Genomic DNA, 19,592 nt, shown 5'->3' with positions numbered 1-19,592 from the left:
CAAAGAGAGGCTGACGAACAGCTTCAGCAGGCTGATGTGAGGATAACAGCTCCAAGCTTCTTATGCAGAGATCTCTAAATGTCACTCTGAAGGCTATAAAAATACTCTACTCGCATGAAAACACCAGTGGAATGCCAATATTTGATAACAGCACCCGATGTTGGAACTAAAAATATTTTCTGAATGGATATGAATAAACAGCTTTCATTTGATAGATGACAGAGATAAAAATGCATATGGAACGGCCACTTACACATCTATCTGAGCGACGTACTGCCTCATCTCCCTCACTGCAACGTCCAGGCGGCTGTACAAGTAAATGTAGGCGTCCTGGGTCTCCGTGTCTTCCTGTTTGAGCAGGAAGCTCAACCCGCCTTCCCCGTGGCCGCCTCGCCGACTGTCTGTCAACCCCTCGCCATCCATAGTCACCTCACCGCTGCCATCTGACTCGTCCCCTTCCAGGCCAGAGCAGTTCCAGGACGGAGCTCCCATGCTGGTTACACAGTGCTGGGTGTGGGACATGGGGTTCAGTTGTGCTACAGGAGAGGAGAATAAACAGCATGTTTGGAGTGGGTGAATGAAACAGATTTCACTTTGACAATTATATCCACGCTAGATGTTCAAAACCCTATAAAGTAACACTCCTGGCCGTTCTCCATTTAGGCTTGGTGAAAAACAACTTCTTAAAGGGCACGTATGCAACTGATACACACAGTGAGAGCAGGATGCAAAACTGTTTGCTTGGGCTGAATGCCAAGCTAAGCTGCAATAACCGGCAACATCCCAAAACTGCGGGCGGATTAAGTTCTTGCAGTGAACCCAGAGTGTGTACTATTAGTGCACAGGAAACATTACGATTAAATGGAGAAGCCCTTATCCATTTTATGTACATTCCACTCATACCTTGAAAACACAGGGAACGGTGCTGGAAGAGGAATTTTGCATCACCTCAAGTAATAAGCCTCATGAGTTAATTCTGTTAATGACAGCAACACTAAAAACTAGCGTCTGTCACTAGGGACAACATAATCTCCGTGGCTGTGGCTGGTTGAGGAGGCCGAGCGCATGCCGAAAAGCACCAGAACGTCAGTCCAACTGCAGGGCAGATGTCTGACTTGCAGCTGGTGCTGAGAGGAAAGATGAGGACGAGGCAGCCCGTAACAATGCAAGCAATGGTAACTGTCTGCCGTCTGGACAGCTGTCTTGCATTTTCATCCTCGCTGAGAGTGGAGGGGGCTCAGCAGCCGAGCCGAAAGACTAATTCATGTCAAGCTGCGTCATAACAAAGTCCCGCCAAGCTGACAAAGGAGAAGATAGTTCTTTCCGTGTCTATGGACAGACGCGGATTCCTTAATGTTTTGCCCTTTCATTCCTTGGACAACACTTTTCCCTCTCCCTCTTTCTCCCACCTTTGACCTCTGCAGCAGCAGCACTGACTGAATGACACACATTCCTGGGGCTGCGGTTGAGGCACCGTCTTTGCTGACATCACTCATTCACTTCTCACGTCAATAACATGAGTATGGCCCGGGGCTAATGGAGTCTTAATGGCAAACCACTCTTCTAATTTACTGTGGGAATCCTTGTTGAGACCTCATGGCTAATGTGGGAGGCTGGGGTTGCCGTTCCCGTCTCTGTACTGCTGGGATTTAAATGGTCACAGAGGGTAATTATTCAAAACGATCACAAAGCTGGTGTTAAGTGGGTTAAGCTTTTTTATAAGACGGGGATTGATCTCAGCGAAGCTTAGTTTAAGCAGTGGATATGTGATTGAGATTGTACTAATGTTCCAATCTTATTGGATAGAGGTGTGTGCAAGTGTGTCCCCTCTACCTTGGTCAGGATCCAGGCCAAACAGGGAGTTCTTGCGCCCAAAGCGGATGCTGAAAGTCCTGCCAGCCGAGGTAGTGCTCTTGGGGTAGGAGACCTGCATGAAGTTGACGTGGCAGTTGGTGGGAACAAAGTCCATGCAGCCGAGTGGATGAGGGCGAACACCGGCCTGCCTGAAGGAGGGCCACGCCTTGTTCCTCAGCTCCAGGGCAAACTGGGTGAAAAAGGAGAGCAGGACACAGATGCAGTTTAGTGAAAGCACACGCTGCATGACTGACAGCTCTATTATTTACAGGAGGAAATATGACATGGGGATACAACACATAAGGACAGACAAAATGAAGATTAATGATGTAAAGTAATCTTCTTCAAATGCATTTTAGACTTCCCATTGGTTTAAGAGAGCATTTGCTGTCTGGAGAAATAGAAAACAAATTGAAAGTCAAGGACTAGACCTTGTGTCCAACTGTTATTGTCAAATTTCTCATTAGATGTCATGCTTTACAAGGGCATATAGATGAGCTGTATTTCACCATGAAGTGTCAATAGACACAGTAACACAAGACAGACACTGTTACATCTATTTCCACATCCCACCAAAAAGCTTCTCTTAGCTGTTCTGAAAGCATCAAAAAATGGCAGTAATTTAATATATCTGGGAAATAACAGCCAGTGTGAAATATATTGACAAGAAGAAGATAATCCATCTTTTGTGGTAAGTTAATAAGTAACTAGGGGACATTCCTGAGTGTGACAATTCACATGGTTTTGTACAAGATAGCGTACAAGTGTGTCTTAGTACCTGCTGATAACTGCTGATACGCCGTCGGATACTCTCCAGCTTGGTGTCACAGATTTGTCTGAACTCGTACTGAGGCATGGTAACTACTCGATCGCTCTGGGAGATGAGCTGGCTGCAGTTACGAACAAAGAGGCTGTCATCACCAGAAAATGCCTCCAGGATCTGCAGCAACAAGAAACATTGGTAAGAACAGATCATTCCGACAGTGAAAGTTTAGAAACTTGATTTAGTTGATGGCAAGCAGAGTAAAAATACTGTTCCTAGTAGCAGCAGGTTCGTTTTTTCTACCTAAACATTGCTCGTTTCTAAAGTGACAACCAAAACCACCAGTGAGGCCAGAAAACCCTTTGCTTCTTTCAGATCCTGTCATAATAGAACAAGCTGAATAAGTATCTGTGAGCCACAAACTGGTCCACAGCCAAGTTGGGATCTTCAATGAAACATGAGATGTCATATTTTGGAGGCTGAGAACATGTAAGCCATGTTAACAACTGTTACACAAATTAAAAGAAACATTATATTACATTTAGTTTATAAAAGAATGAAAGTACGGTGCATTCCCCTCTCAGTATCTTACTTATTAGCTTAAGACAATCAAACTTGACCTCATTCTCCCATAACTACCTTAGCAGTGAGGCTAAAACAGCCTTTGGGCTCCACCATCTTCTCCAGGACGTGACTCTTGATGCCGGCAGTGCTCACGTATTCATAGACTACGCCGTGCTCCAGATGGACGTTATCGACCGTCATGCTGACCAGAGGCAGCTCATCAGAGAGAGAAAGTCTGCCAAGCCGGTGGTCTGTGGAGCACAATTATCAGCAGTCAGCATGAGCACTCTGCATGCATCCAGAGGAAGTTCTGTTTATGTGCTGAATGGCATTTAAAAGCCTCAAGTCTAGCATTGTGAACGGAGTCAATGGAGTGAAACAGACAATCTGACACTAAGATAATTTTTCCAGCGAGTGGAGGTGGAGCCACGTCCTAAAATGTTATTAGCACGTCCAAACAAAGCAAAACAAAACTAAAAAGACATACAGTAACATTATGAATCTCTTCAGTAATCACACAAGTCACGGTACACAGCGCAGTGTGCAACCCATGTTTTACTGACATAGTGACCATGACCTAGTTCAGAGGTTATCTAAAAATAGCAATCTAGGTGGAATATAACATTCTGATGTAATGTTTTTGGCAGCAACAAGATAAAAAAAAGTGCAAAAAAACACATTAAGCCTACAGCAACAATTTCTATTAAAAGACACACCCAAGCAACACTAATACTTTGCTGACTGATGGGCCACAAATGACACATTACATCTGCTGCGGGTGCAAATAAAACACAACTGAGAGAACTGTGGTACTCCTTTGTACAAGTCGGGGCTGACTCCTTAAAACTCCTTAATCACAAGCAATTCATGTCATTAAAGCTTTATTCATAAAAAGTGTTATTTAGAAAAAAAGACACTTTCAGCGGGTGAAACATTGTGCCTCACCCGTTCCATTAGTGCCGTTCTCCTCCTCGTGGTCAGAGCCATTTTCCACTGGATAAGGCCTGAAAGGACTCTCCTCCTTCTCCCCTGCACCTCTGTCCCTTTGTAGGTCTTCCACATCCTCAAACGCACGATACACCCACTGACACTGGGGGACAACAGGTGAGGTGACATATTAAGTGTCACTGCAACATGTACAAAATCATTAGCGGAATCAAAATGAGGAAGTGAGCGAAGGAGGAAGTGAGCGAGAAGTGAGCGGAAAAATAAATACGGAGAGGTATAACGAAACTGTTATTTTTAGCTCTGCTCAAGTATGTGGTTTTTTTTTTTTTTTCAACACAAAGCTGAAGATGTGAGTGCACTTTACAAACAGAATTTGATGAGAAGAATCTGAAGTATTTGTTAATGCCCTGTGGACACTTTTCACCTGACAAGGCAATCAGGGCCGACTGCACAGCCTCAACAGTGCAGTCAGCTACATCAGCAACATCCTGGTAATTTATCCTGCTGTTAAATAAACCAGCAAAACATTTACTGGAACAAGTCCATAATAAGGCTGCTCAGCTGGATTTGCCAGAGGGATAGCAAAATGAAACGAGACAATGTGCTTTAGACAGTAAGGAGGACATCTTAGTCTGACTGTTGCCCTGTAAAATCCCGCCTGGAGTCAAACATGTACAAACAACGATTGCTTTTGCTGTTTTGAACGTTGGCCATGTGGCACGAAGTGCAATACAAGCATCCGGCTCTGACTCTATTTGACAAAGAAAACTCATTGTCACTGTTACTTTGAAACAGAATTCAACCCGAGCACAAAACTCAGAGGCAAGCTGTATATCTGCAGCCTTGGACTATGTTTGCAGGATTGTATCTTGAGCTGAAAAATGTTCAACTCTCACTACATTTGGCCTGCAGCGACAAAGTGACAGCCAGCGATTTATGTTTTGAGATCACTGGGCCACTCACTGTTGAAGCCAAGAATGCCGATGAAGAAACTTAGTGTATTATACCACTTTGGTATCATACAGAGATGAAAATTTAAAAGAGCAAGTCTGTCGCAACGTCAGTGAAATATGTTTTTCAAACACGAAGTTGCTGTGGCTAATTCTAGCTTCTAACTAATGTTTATGCTGCTTTATGTAGTGTGTAGGAGCAGGAATGTCTGGGTCACTGAGGCTCTGTGGTCTGTTAGAAAGTGAATTTAGTGAGCTGTTTCACACTGATGAATAAGGTAAATTCACTTCCAAAGATAATCATGCTACCTTGTGGCATTACTTAGTTTGTACATTAAATAAAGTGCTCGGGGAGCGCTCAGGCACAGTGAGAGCCATACAAGGACTTTAAAAACTCACTGTAAACCGTGTCCAGAATGAGATGATGTGGTTTGTTCAGAAAGAATTTTTGACCACAAAACCTGCTCTGATGAAGAAAAGTGTTTGTTTTCTCACCGCTTGAGGAGGATCCTGGTGTGTGTGCTGCGCAGTGAAGTGCTCCAGGACCTCTTGGTAGTCACTGCGGTTGACGCTGTTGCCGTTGACCTTCAGGATGACCTGGCCGGGCTGAAGACCCGCCGCCGCCGCCTCCCAGCCTGCAGTGTGTCAACATGGGATCAGAGGTCAAAGGTGACAATGTGGTATAACTGTATACAACACATTGGGCTACTGAGAAATTTAAGTTATGGGAAAAACTACACTACCATTACTGTTACTATACTACACTACTACTACTACTGCTCCTATGCTATACTTTCATGCCAATACAGCCCTTTGAATTGAATTGACTTGAACTGAACTAAAGCTGATTTGAATTTAATTAGAACAAATGTCTCCCGAATCCAAGAAAAAAAAATCTCCATAATGCTTGAGAAAAAGGAAAAGTTAATTTCTACAGATTTTTTTTTTTTTTTTTTTTTTCATATCTCTTTCTGGACTAAATTGGTCCATAACCTCGCCCTCCATTGTCCCTCCAGGAAAATAGAAGATTACTTGATTCAGTGCTTTAACATGCTGTCCCAAGCTACTAATGGCTTTACAGCCTGGACATCCAATCAACACCTCCATCATCTTCCTCTCCAAGCTAAAAATATCAATGCTGGCATCACTTTCTCCCAGGGTGCCAGCGATTACCTAACTCCAGGCTACTTGACCCATGCATTGATATCACACTGGGGGACTGATTTAGGAAAAGAAAAAAAAAAAACTCCACTGAATTCAAATGGCCAAAAATTGCTCCTCAACACACAAGGAAGGAGAGAAAATGAGAGGGAGGGTGGAGAGGGAGGGGAAAGGAGAGAGGAGGGGAGAACAGAGCAGGACAGAAAGAGGAGAAGTCCCCCTGCTGTAATAAAGCAAGTAAATCCAAAAAGAGTAAATCCAGAGGGTCACATTCCCTTCAAGCACCAATTTCAGGTTCTCTCCTGTTTTCTAGTGTGTTCCCTCCGACTCCTGTCTGGTTTCCACATTTGGATTCACCCCTCATTCAACTTGTCATAAATCTCTAATTTTCCTACTTCAAGTCAGTCTAGGTGGTGCAAACATCTGGTTAGGGGGTTGTGAGGACAGAGCAGGAGGAATGAGAAGGCAGAATCAAAGTGTGGGTGTCTGGGCAGTAGCCTACTGCACTCTTACTTGTGATCACAGAGCTTTGTGTGTGTGCTTTAAAAGTAGAGTTTGGTATATTAGGGGTTTGAACTCTGACCGCTTGCTGTCTGGCTGACGGGTGGCCATAAAAACCTAATAGAGGCTCACTAAAAGCAGCATGTAACAGGTGGTTAAAGGCTAGAGTTACCTCATCTTTCCCTTGAATTCAGCCAGAATTATTTGTCTTTCTGTCACTGTAAACACTTTCAAAGCTTTTACTGGCACTGATTCTGCTGTAACAAGGTAGATTCTTACAAATCTGTTAAGTGTTGGGGTCATTAGCAAAATAAGTCATTTCCAACTGAACTCAAGAAATGCTAATTGAATTAAGTCTCCCAGAGAACTCTGAACTGTTAAACCACTTACTAGGTTACTTTTCCATCACACTTTCAAACTGATGGTGTCCTTTTACCTTTAAAACTATACTGTGCACTACATCCTTTCCTGTGACTGTCACTCACCTTTCCTGACAGCATGGACATGAGGGGGGGCAGAGCCACAGAGTCTGAATGACAGGCTGTCTGGGTTGTCAGGGATCTTCACAATCCTGCATGAGGAAAGACCAGTGAGACCACTGCATGCTATGTGTGTGTACATACGTGTGTGCTGGAGTGTTTGTGTGCATGTTCCCTCACTCCTTGGCCTTGGTGGCAACCAGCAGCCGCAGGGAGCGTCGTATGCAGAAGGCCTGGCTGATCATGGTTTCCACCTCAGAGAAGGGCCTGAGGAACAGCAGGTCCTCGTTGATGGTATGGATCTTCCTGCCCACCTGCAGGCCAGCCATCTGGAATGACAGACGGAAAGACAGAAGACAGAAAGGTGTTATTTTTAGGTTGCAGCTTCTTTCAGCCCCTTCTTAAGCCCCCATTTGCACATTAAGAGCTTCAGGTGGGGTCATTAGTGTCACAGTGAGACCTAAACTGTGTGCTACATCAGATGAAGTACGATTCAAGTTTTTACTATACTGGCTAGTGTGTTATTACCCAGAATCAGGTACCTGTTTAATACACATGTATGTGCCTTCAAAGAGCATGACAGAAAACAACCCAGAACATAACAGATAATCAGTGAGTACTGCTCAGTATTTTCTGTCTGTTCGATCTTGTCATGTAGTTTCCAGCATATGAACAGGCTTTCTATGGAGGTCACAGATATCAAGACTGGCTACTCGATATGATTAGTCTTCTGCCTGCTGCTTTTGCATGCATTTACAGATCGAAGGGGTACTTTCAATCTACAGAGATGCACTTTATTTACATTTCTATCTTAATGTGGCCATTTGTTGTTGGCTGTGACCAGCAGAGAGTCTGAGGTATCACATCTTGCCTTGAACTGAATACAATCTGACCAGTCAGTGCTTGTAAGTGTGTAGAAATACAGCAGCAACTACAAACACAAATATACATGCTCGCAAAGCATCTATCAGTCTGATATGAGCTTCCAAAATCCCTCTGCAAATGACAGACACACAGCACCAGCAGCATACTGCACGCCATTAAATGCAGTCCTCTTGCACATCTTCAGTCACGTTGTGAGAATAATGCTGCCTCTGTGTGTTCGCTGTGTGAGTCCAGTGTCCTGGGCACAGATCCGGTGGGGTGGCTTTGGCTGAGCCGGGCCCCTACTCTGGATAACGGCCCAGGATGGAGGCAGGAACGACTGGGAGGAGCCACAGGCATCTGAATGTGGAAGGGTGTGCGTGTGTGTGAGTGTGTCTGTGTGTGATCATACAGCATGGGTGCATGTCTGCACGTGACTCTCTATAAACGTATCATATAGTGAAAGAGCTCTGTGTGTGTGTGTGTGTGTGTGTGTGTGCGTGTGTGTGCGTGCGTGTGTGTGTGTGTGTGTGTGTGTGTGTGTGTGTGTGTGTGTGTGTGTGTGTCTCCCAGCCCTTTTCAGAGCCCCATGGGAATCAGCTGAGCTTCATTCTCTGTGCTGGCACATGGGCTGTGTCACAACTACCAATCCTGTTACTGTGGGACTTGGGGGACATGGGGTATGAATAGCGGGGGGGGACAAAAGGGAGCAGAAGAGTGAGATTTTACCGTGGTGGAAGCAGGCAGAGGAGAACAGAAAGCTTATGTAGAAGTGACTGAGGGGAAGAGCGATTTGGGAAAAAATGCAATGAGTAAAAGAAAGCGATGACAAAACTTGAACCAGAGGGACACGAGAAAAATCAGGGTAAAATGAAATGGTGGTGAGAGCAAGAGACTCAAAATACTGATGAAAAGGATTGCTATCTCTGGACCCGGGGAGACGAAAGATTCCACAAAGAATGGGGCATCATCCTGTGTTTTCAAGTAGGGACATGCTGGAAAGATTGTATAAACGATACATGGACTTTGATTGTGTGTCGCCTGTCTAACCAGAGAGGTGCTTGCATGAAATAAAGTCACAGGAAGAGAAGGGAAATAGCCTTCCATCAGCACCAGCATTAACTGTGATTTTATTTGTCAGGCTGAAAAACGATGTGTGTCACTGCTGTAGCCACAGATGTGACAATTGCATTTTTTACAGGATGCTTCTGAACACAATAACAGTCCAACATGCTTTATTAAAATGAAACTCAATAATCATGCACATTTCAAATGATTTGACACAACCTTACCAGCATTTAAATTGTTCTGGATGAGTAAAATGGTGTGTGAGGAAGCATGTCTAATGGCCTCACAGCCAATCAGAGCGAAGTCCTTCCAGGGAAACCGAGGCAGACTGACAGCAGCCGTCAAAACAGTTGACAGCCATTACCTACTGGAACTAATGCCCTGGGGCGGGAAGGAGATACAGAGTGTGTACGTGTGTGTTGACCATTACCTCAGCATGTGAGCCCCTGGTGACAGATTTCACCACAATGGCCTTGTTTTTCTCCTCGATCTCAAAGCCGTAGTCTTCTTCCTCGGGGTGGATCTAGCGCAGAGAAAAACCTAATTACTCCCACATTTACACTGCACTGTTACACTTAAAGGTCTTCAGCAAGTAGCACAATAATTGTCATGTCAGACAGCGTGTATTCTGATTCATTTGCTTTGCCTCATTATGCTCTGTTAGCATTTTGTACACCCTGTAAATATCTTATAATTTGCACATCTCATATGCCTGACTCTTAATCAGACGTTAACTGGATGCTCGTACTGTAAAAGGCAACTTGTTCAGATCTGATTTCTTCTGAGGAATCAGAGGTTATAAAGGTGGTATGTGCCGCTCTTTCTGGGTGGTCATATGTCCAAACTATCCACACATTATCACAGTTTCAATCTTTTAGGTTTGCGTTTTGTCAATTTCCACTGCATGTCAGGTGTCTTGCTTCTCTGCCTCTCATATTCGGCTCCCCGGTGGGGCCAGGCTTAGTTAAAGGCTGTCATCACCAAACAAATTAGCCAGCTTCCATTAGGTAAGCTGCTGGGGCCATCTTTTCCTGCTGCATGGCCCTGATAAGATAGGGATCTCTGCTGTTACATCAGAGGAGATGGCTGTGGTAAATAAAGAGTTCCTGCACTTCACTTCAATAATAGCCAAGAGGGAGGATTAGTTCTGCTAATCAAGGAAAAGTGCCTTTTCTACTTTTTGTGCAAGGCCAGATAGCGTGCCTCCTTGGGAAGAAGGCACGCTATCTTGGGATGCTAGTGATGCTTCTAGGTTTCCCCAAAGACAATGGACTTAACTAAACAGTTCACTTTCTGTTTCAGCCTCTGAAAAGTACTATAGGCTAGACCCAGAACAGACTACACTGACCTTATTTTATAAGGCAAATAAATGTATCAGTAATATTCAATTTTCACAATGAAAAGCATGTTATGCTATATGACCAAATGCACCAATTCTAATGACATCAGACCACGTTGCTGCATTTACTGTAGAAAAAGTAATTACAACAGAAGTCTCTATTGAGCCCATGATGTCTGCTGCATGACTGATGATGACCTGATAGGACTGAAATTCTCTCTGGAGCTTTTATCCAGTGAGCAGAGACTCTCTCTATTATTTCCATTACTGAATCTATTATCTTGTATCTGGCCTAAATATAGGCTGGAATGTCTACACAACTACCATTGGACATGTAGTATACATTACATGCATCAGTGGTTTGTCTGGAATGTCTCATCATGGAAGCCGCTTTAAAAAAAATCTGAACGTTTTAGAAACCTCAGGAATGTTCCCACAACTTCGCAGTTTTGTTTGCAGCAGCTGCTTCAACCAATTTCACCGAAGACAAGGTAGGCAGCGCTTAAACGTCTCACTCCTGACGTGTGTCCCTCCTGAGGGTTTCTCCTCTTCACTCTATTCTCCCAACACCTGTTGTCTCATGTCATGAATGAGGATTGTTAAATGTCGATGTGTCACCAAGGATAAAATAGAAGGAATGTAGTTAAAGAGAACATTAATGAGGAGGAAAAACTAGGATGCCGCCGCATTTTAATTCTAATTAGCTCCTGTGTTATTAGATAAGGGAACTTAGCAGCCTGTTGGGAAAAAAATATTAGGATCCAAGACTGGAAAGGTCACAAGTCCTAGAAAATGGGGGGGGGGGGGGGTCCAAAGTGGGCTCACTACCACTTACTAAGCCCTGTTTCATGTCTGTGCACTGAAATTAAATGTTTCTAAACATCTTTCGAGTGTCCAGTATATTTGACTGCAACAATCAGCCCCCGTCACCTCTCATAGTTTGATCTCTTGTCTCAGCGGTAGCACAAAGTGGACTTCATTCCAGTCAGTACACAGTCCAAACAAAAATATAAGCCGATCAGAGCAAATTCAAAAAAGTGTTTATTGTCATTAAAGCAGCCCCCGCTCCCATGAGGACAGGTGGGGGTGTGTAGTGATGTTAATGAGACGCAAAAACACAGGTCTAAACAAACTGGAGTGGAGGATATAGTAGGAGGCTGTCAGTTCAATTAGCTATACAATACAGTCCTGTTATATAATTACTGTGTACACACACGTAACACACAGGATGCACACACATTTTGCATCCATCCACACTGATCCATTGTTTCTCCCTCTGAACGGTGATTTGTTTTGTTTTTGTTGTTTTTTTGGATAAAGTGAATGTTCAGTGTGCTTACTTCAGGGAAACACTTCAATGCTCTCTTTATTATTATAACTTTTTTTTCTCTAAAGGAAACAAAATCTATGACGTGAGTATCTGTGTTACCGTTATTTGTGTGAGACAATGTGGAAATGCATGTGTTTAAGTGTGTGTCGGTGTTCCAGCTCACCACCAGGGACTTGACCAAGATGTTTTCAATGAGTTTGAAGTCATTGCGCTGGAGCTGCTTGCTCTTTGTGCTGGTTCCCTCCATTTCCTCGTCCGCATAGAAACGGAAGAACTGTGACTCGTCTTTGAACTCGCTCTTCTCCAAAACTGAGGGGGGAAAGAAAGACACACACACACACACACACACACACACACACACACACACACACACACACACACACACACACACTACATGTAATCAGAAAGCCACTGCAAGAATAATGAGACAAACAGCAATTGGTCAATCTCAAACTTTCCAATTAATAGTTACCGAAAAAGGTTAATCTGTGTTAATGAAAGGTAAAAAAAAAAAAAAAGAAAAAGCTAATACCAAAAGGCATTCAGAAAACATTCAAAAGCATGAGCTTTGACAATAAATTGCTGCTTGTCCATTAATAATTCAAAGCGTGTTCGTGCTCATACTTGGTTAAACTGATGGTCTTGTTGAAAAATCGGACCTTGTAAATGTGTATTACATGATGGCACAAGCCCTATTTTGCAGGTCATTTGCAACTTCAAAGGCCTGTGTGATGTAAGTGTTGGCCCGAGCAGCATCAAAAGAAACTGCCACTTAATTTGTGGACATCTTCGCACAAACAAGCCAACGGTTAATTAAATCATCAGCTAATGATGCTCGCAGGAACATCTGGAGCCAAACCACATCTGGGTCGCAGCCAGCTCAGGCCAGCGCTAGAAAGGATTCTCCGGAGGACACAAGAAACCGTCTGTTTCGTGTGTGTGTGAGTGTGTTTAGAAATCCCACTGTTGGGCTGAGCCTCACTCCAACACATGAGGCACTTCAAACAGGTGAGGAGCACATTATGGATGCTTCTCCAGCCACAGCAGCAAAACACACTACATTAACCCTACTGTAGATTTTTGAGTGAGTCTCTGAAATGGAGCCAAGCCGCTGAATAAGCTCTCAGCTCTCAGTTGCTGCATTTGAGCAGCATTTATTGTTCTCAACAATGTTTTTCTTCAATTAAAGACCCTGCCATTTTGACCTTAAATGTGTTACTTTGTGGAGCACTGAATTAAAGGAAGTGGTAAACATAATCTCTCGCAATAATTTTCCAGTCATGATTGCGGTCAGTTTTCATTTACATCAAGTCAAATCACAAGAACCGGGCATGACTCAACAGGTGCAAGTGCACTAGTTTGCCTAAAATGACAGGACATCCACAGTACTGCATGCAATTTAACAACTAGGACTGGCATCGCCTCACTTCAGCTTTTTTGATCTTCTCCACCTTGCTTGGGTTACACAGGAGTTAGCATTTTCAACATTTGGCCCAAATCTCAAACACATCACAGATGTGATGACATTCAACCAAGAGACCGAATCTTAGTGTATGAATCTGTAAGGCCACTGACAGCCAAAGGTACCCAGCTGTTCAGAGATTTGGAGAGCATCTGGCACCCTCAGGTGAACAAAAGCCTTCACAAACTGATTACACCCACACACCCACACACACACACACACACACACACAGACCAAACCCACTCACACTGGCCTCACGCCAACTCAAACGAACACTGAACGTGAGTTACTTCCTCTGAGTCACGGAGGCTGTGGTTGTATAATGCCTTAACACACCTATTCAACCGGAGGGAGTGCTCCTCTAGAGGCCGTCATACCCTAATGACACACACAGTTACGCAAACACTCCACTAAATCATCATTTAAGTCGTCAAAATGGGTGAAAAAAAAGGGTGCCAAGATACACTCGCGCACATTTATTCACAGGATCAGGGATGCACTTGACACGATTTTCAGTAAATAGGACATACTCAACTCTTCATGTAAAATATGACGCACTGATAAAACTACATGGGCAATCATGAGTCATTTCTGACTGATTTGAGTGCAGCGGCACCTTTAAACAGGGGTTTGAAAACACTCAATGCCAGTGACCACCAAATGACTATTACATAGCCGTTAATGCTGTACATAAGAAAATTGTGGTCTAAGGGGAGTCTGAGGTTAAAAAGATGATTATTACTCACTGTTACTTCCATTATTGGTATTCTATAATTAATATTGTCAAATGGGTAATTACTTGTAAAGGACATTTCGGCTAAAGAGCCATTCAACCCGGCTATATAACAGGACTAATGGAGGAAATAGATAGCTGTGTCTGGTGTTGTGCTCTGCATGCTGAGTTGCCTGAAGGACGAAATGCAACAGGTGTACACGACAGACGCGTAGGTGAATGATGCAAGCAGGTGAGGGCAGACGAAAGGCATATTAAGTGTGTTATCAGTGATCTTCACACCAGCGAGGAGCCCCATAACAAGACAGTCAGACAAAAGAGACGGAGCTGAGGACGGCTTGGTGTGAGTCAGACGGACTGGGATAGTAAAGCCTTGTGGTGCTTACTTCACTACAAGGGCAGAAAACAGACTGAAATAGAAGGAGAGTTCAGGAGGAACCGGGTGAAAAGCAACAGATGTGCTGACTAAGAACTAAAGAGAGTGACTTGAGGAGAGGTGAGGAGTGCAGACAGGCTTAGAAGAAAGAGGTTGTGACTCTGAAAGGGTACTGAGGAGGAAGAAGTAAAAGAGAACAAGGTGACACTTCAAGCAGATGGTAGAGGGAGGTAGGTTTATGTGTGTGTGGCAGCGAGGCGAGCACAAAGTGAAGGGAAAGCCACTGTATGACTGCCAGGAGTGGTTGTATGTGTTTAAATGAGAATGAAATAAACGTCTGACATAGTATTTACAGGACAGACTCGTAAGCTTTGAAACGTGTACATTTAAACTTTGATACTGTATACATTTGGATTTATCACTTGCACTGACGACTGCCAGGCATGTTAATAAACAGCCTGTGAAAGAGTGTCTGTGTGCTAGTGTAACCTATTATAATTACATTATATATACATAATGTAATTCACCACTGGGATGACTGCACGGTGGCTACCAGAGCATCTCTCTAAAAACAGATACAACTTACCGACACTTTGCCCTTTTAGACGATGTGCATTAATGACTACCTTCATCACAGACACCAGTCTTCTTGTTTACTTCACATCAGGAAGCGCTGTCCTCATGTTACTTCTTCAGTATTCAAACACTACTTCTTCTGAGTGGTTCTCAATTTACACATAACACACTCAGCCAATGAAGATGACCGATTCAATTTTATGGTCATGGTTCAGCGGACTGACCCAGACAGCCATGTAGCTAAGCCAAACAGCTCTGGTTAGGGTACACTGCTAATGCTGTTTACATTCAACATGCTGGGCTAGAACCAAAGCCGCTCCACTACAATGTGGTCAGCGAGGTTAGGCAGGCTTGGCTGGAAAGGGTATGCAAATTTACGATGCCCCTTTTTTCAGCTTATGACAGCATGACAGGGAGGCTAATATTTCATTTTTGCGGGTAGAGAGAAGCACTGACTGGAGGACAAATAAGGCGCAAAATGCAAAACGAGGAGATCAAGCAGAAAAAGGGAATTACCAGACTGAGAGGACGATCAAATCAGACAACGGCAGTGTTATTGAAATTAAAAACTGTTGCAAAAACAAATATTGTAAATGATTAAAGATAAAGAAAAGACATCACCACACCAGGTATGTGTCACTGAGCCCCTTTTATCCTACATTGAATCATGAGTGTTGTCAAACTGAAGTAAAGATCCTAGTAAGTGTGTGTGTGTTTACCCATCCTTCATGTATGCATGCATGACAGAGAACTGAACTGACCGTGGTGCATGAAGCCATTGTTGCAGAGCCCCACACCCAGCGTCACAGCATCCTCTCGGGTCGAGCAGTCTCCCTGGGAAACCAAATCAATGACGCACACAGTCGGTCAGTTACAATGCCTGTTTACACCTTCTCATACGCGGCAGACTGCAGTACCACTGGCCTGAGGTATCAGTGTGTTTGTCGGAGTGAAGGCGATCATTTTTGAGCCGGCAGGTGTTCACAAACATGTGAATAAAAAAGACAATCAACCTCTTCAAGGTCACTGAATTGTGAACGGCGCAAACTAGTGGCTACTTTCATTTGCACTGATGGACGGCAAAATATTCATAATACAATTAAACAAAGTCCTGACAAGAAAGACCCTGATTTTACCTGCAAGAGTAGCCAGTCAACCAGTTTGCTGGCAGGCACCACAGATTTAAAGGTTTTCAAATGGTGATCTCTGTCCCTAAAAGAGAGAGAAGAAAAGAGTATTTTCTTAGTATGATACAGGTGGCATGAAAAAAAACCCAGTTTCATCGATATCAAATGTTCAACAGATTACAAAAAACTGCATCAACACCCAAAAGTGTCTATGTTTATGTAATGCCGTATTTCTTGCAGACAAAAGAGATCACCTCCACTTAGAGCCAGAGGAAGTAATAAAAAAGCACATATTGTTCCTGTTATTGCCATGACAACATCCTCAGAGTTGCGTACGTATTTGCAGGTACAGCACTTTACACAAGGTGCTGCATGTGCTCAGACATGTGCTGCTCAGTTTTCTAAATCCTGCCAGAAGAACAACTTTCATTCATTATCCTTTTAGTATCTGCTTCTTCGAGCATTGGCGAGATTACAGGAGCAACCACCGCGGACCAACCTGCTCAACATGTACACATGTCACACAGGAAATGCTGCAGAGGATGTGGGATTGCTCGTGTGAGTGGACGGGTGTATCAGAGCGTGTATCAGATGAACGGTGTTTTCTATTTGTTTTAACATCTCAGGGCTGAGTAAGACCTGTATCTGGACCACCCATATCGTAAACATGTTCAGAACAAAAGCCGCACGTGACACCTGTGAAGTGCAGCCGTGGACACAAAGTACACCGACTGATACCACAGACAGACAGTGTCTTAAAACAACATGAAGAGTGAGCTTCTTCCAGCATCGTGTGCGGATCAATGCTTTTCTGCATCACCCTCTACAGCATACAACAGTGGTGGCATCCCCTTGTAATTAAGTTTATATCTATTTTATCACGTTATTATTCTTATTCACTGCCTTTAATCTTATGAAACTGGCAGCCGCTTTGTCACTCACCAGAGTTTAATAAAAAGAGTTACAGTTTATGATTATTTATGATTCGTAAAAGACATCCATCACTCAAATTTTATAATTACCGGTTGCTATATGCAATGCCAATGTAGTGATGGATTAAAAAAGCCAGGCCATATTACATAATATCTGGCTGGCAGGCAGAGGGCTTGCCTTTGTATGTTAATAGGATTTGTCCCTGAAACCAAAAGCTCTTTGTTTGCACTGATGGCAACCCCAGGCACTTCAATCAGCGGGTGAGTGATGGAGGGAGAGATAGAGAGATGAAGGGGGAAGAGTACGAAGAGGGAGGGTGTGTGTGTGTGTGTGTGTGCGCGCTTGTGTGTCAGAGGGAGTCGATGTGCGTTTCCTGTGCTTCTGTATAAATCTAAACTATTCTGCTCTTAGATTTTCAGGTGGAAAAACTTTTGGAAAGTGAGATTATTTTTCCACGTCGTGGGACTATTTTCAGTTTTAGGATTACATTTCACATTTCTTTAAAGTTAAAGTTAGGGATCAGAATTATAATAAGATCTTACTTTAAATGATCAATGAAGGAGTAATGGGGCACTACATTTGTATACTGACATACAGAGCCTCACACTGAGAGGTGTGTGTTTATGTGTGTGTATATATATATATTGTATACTGTAGTGTTTATATCTCTCAGTATGTGTACTGCGTATGTAAGCAAGAAAGTGAGAAAGTCTGTGTGTGTTTATGCGTGTGAAGGAGGGCGAGAGCATGAAGGAGAAATAAAAAGTGACTGATGAGGTTAAAAAATGTTGCAGTCGTCATCTGGACTCCCACAATATGAAAATTTCAGAATTCACCAACATAAATTCAGATAGCCCACAACACTGTAAAGACTAAAAGACAAACGCTCATAATATGTGGCTTTCCTTAATCCTTTAAGAGCTACCTCACATAAATCTGCACTTGTGAAAACCTGGCATCCTCAATCTGAACTAAATCTTGAACACATGGACCTACAGCAGCTCAGGCCTGGCTGGGAGTCCATGTTGGAGAGGAAAGAGGTTTGAGGGCTGTCATTTCTGGCAGGGCCACTGTTCGTTCAGTCATTACAGAGAGGGTGACGTGGGCTGAATTTGAACCCTTCATGAATATGCATCCACGCACCTGGAGAGCAGGGACATTAGCATATGGGGGGAAGAGGAGGAGGAGGAGAGAGGGGAGAAGGGCAGGTACTTACTTGATGACAGGCGTGTGGAGGCTGTGAAGGCGGCAGTACAGCCTGACGCCCTAAAAGAAAAAACGGAGCGGCTGAGTCACAGAACGTACACACCTTAGGTAAACAAGTACAAGCATGGCTTCAGGACAAGAGACTTAAGTGTGAAAAGAGTTAGCCCGAGGCTATCGTTTTAGGACGGAAATTTCAAAACCGTCTCTGAATGAGGACAGATGTAAGCCAGCACAGCCAACCTTCATCTCCTCTTTCCTTTGGAATTTAGTTCCTGACTGAATTTTCTATGGGAGGGCATGAGTGAGAATATAATATAATATATATTTGAACATTTGTGTAAAGTGTTAGACACCAGCCACCGGTTTATTCTTGTGTGATTTTACTAGAAATTCATATGTTGAACGAATGTGTTCAACAATGTCATTTTTAAGGTGGAGTCATTTTTCTGTGTGTTGCTGTTGGAATTACTCTATTATCTAATTTGTAAAACGGTTTGCACGACTTACTGTGAGAGGTGTACGTGCCACTTCCGAACACACTGTGCAGACGCTTATTTCTTGGCATATTTTTCCTTTTAATTTACTGTAAATCTGCTGCACATTTACAGGGAAGATTAATGACTACTGTCCCTGGAAAAATCTTTTTCCCCTCAACTTTTGACATCCAGAGGAAGAATTATAGTTACCTTTGACATGATGTCCTCCATCTCACTGCGGGCCTTGTAGGTGCCATCGTCGTAGCGGAATCGGTACAGCACCTGCTCGTTCTTGAACTGGTGCTTGTCTGACACTGAAAAATCACCAGACGCAGAAAATGTCACCTCCGCTGTACTTCAGTTTGAATACTGGGTGATTTGAGGTTCGTTTCCCATCAAGCTTTAAGTGTGCCCTTCCTCTTCCACTCTTAAGCCAATATTTCTGAATATACACACAGACGCATTATAAACTACTCCAGCTGTCAGAGTTGAAGCATACTTGTATCGAGTCCACCTCTGATGAAACTTCAGAGCGAAGTGAAGCTCAGGCTGTCTCTAAATTGTCTGGGCCTTTTCAAACATGCAAGTCTCATAGTCAGAGAACAGCAGGCCATTCCGCTTTTAATGGATTTGGTTGGGAATTCTTTTAAACATTTAATTTGCTGATACTGGAATTAAGTGGGAAGTAAGTCTGAGTTGGGTAAGCCATGAGATTCAAATATTTAACATAGCAGACAGCTGCCAAGTCCCATAAAACCTCCCGACTCGCATTAATAAACAACTCCAAAACAAGTTCTTATTTATAATCAATCCAACACAGAAAAATGATTAATACATACACAAGCAGATGTCTGTTGGAGAAGCTAACGGTGAAATCTGCCA

The 19,592-nt window shown here is 43.4% G+C and overlaps 1 protein-coding gene across 2 annotated transcripts in view; it reads right to left on the bottom strand.

The window, feature by feature from the left end:
• prex1 (phosphatidylinositol-3,4,5-trisphosphate-dependent Rac exchange factor 1) overlaps nt 1-19,592 on the bottom strand; it is a 77,584-nt gene that overhangs the window by 15,506 nt on the left and 42,486 nt on the right. For both annotated transcript variants that reach the window (XM_076740765.1, XM_076740766.1), the window contains exons 12-25: nt 18,921-19,024; nt 18,245-18,294; nt 16,105-16,180; nt 15,730-15,802; nt 11,985-12,130; nt 9,583-9,675; nt 7,401-7,549; nt 7,227-7,312; nt 5,575-5,714; nt 4,127-4,271; nt 3,257-3,432; nt 2,633-2,794; nt 1,834-2,044; nt 254-536 (exon numbers count right to left, since the gene is read on the bottom strand). In XM_076740765.1, coding sequence (XP_076596880.1) covers nt 254-536; nt 1,834-2,044; nt 2,633-2,794; nt 3,257-3,432; nt 4,127-4,271; nt 5,575-5,714; nt 7,227-7,312; nt 7,401-7,549; nt 9,583-9,675; nt 11,985-12,130; nt 15,730-15,802; nt 16,105-16,180; nt 18,245-18,294; nt 18,921-19,024 — 1,894 coding nt within the window. The remainder of the gene's footprint in view (nt 1-253; nt 537-1,833; nt 2,045-2,632; nt 2,795-3,256; nt 3,433-4,126; nt 4,272-5,574; nt 5,715-7,226; nt 7,313-7,400; nt 7,550-9,582; nt 9,676-11,984; nt 12,131-15,729; nt 15,803-16,104; nt 16,181-18,244; nt 18,295-18,920; nt 19,025-19,592) is intronic.

The sequence above is a fragment of the Chaetodon auriga genome, chromosome 10 (assembly GCF_051107435.1).
Source record: "Chaetodon auriga isolate fChaAug3 chromosome 10, fChaAug3.hap1, whole genome shotgun sequence".
Classification (NCBI taxonomy): domain Eukaryota; kingdom Metazoa; phylum Chordata; class Actinopteri; order Chaetodontiformes; family Chaetodontidae; genus Chaetodon; species Chaetodon auriga.
This window is presented reverse-complemented; position numbering and strand designations above follow the sequence as displayed.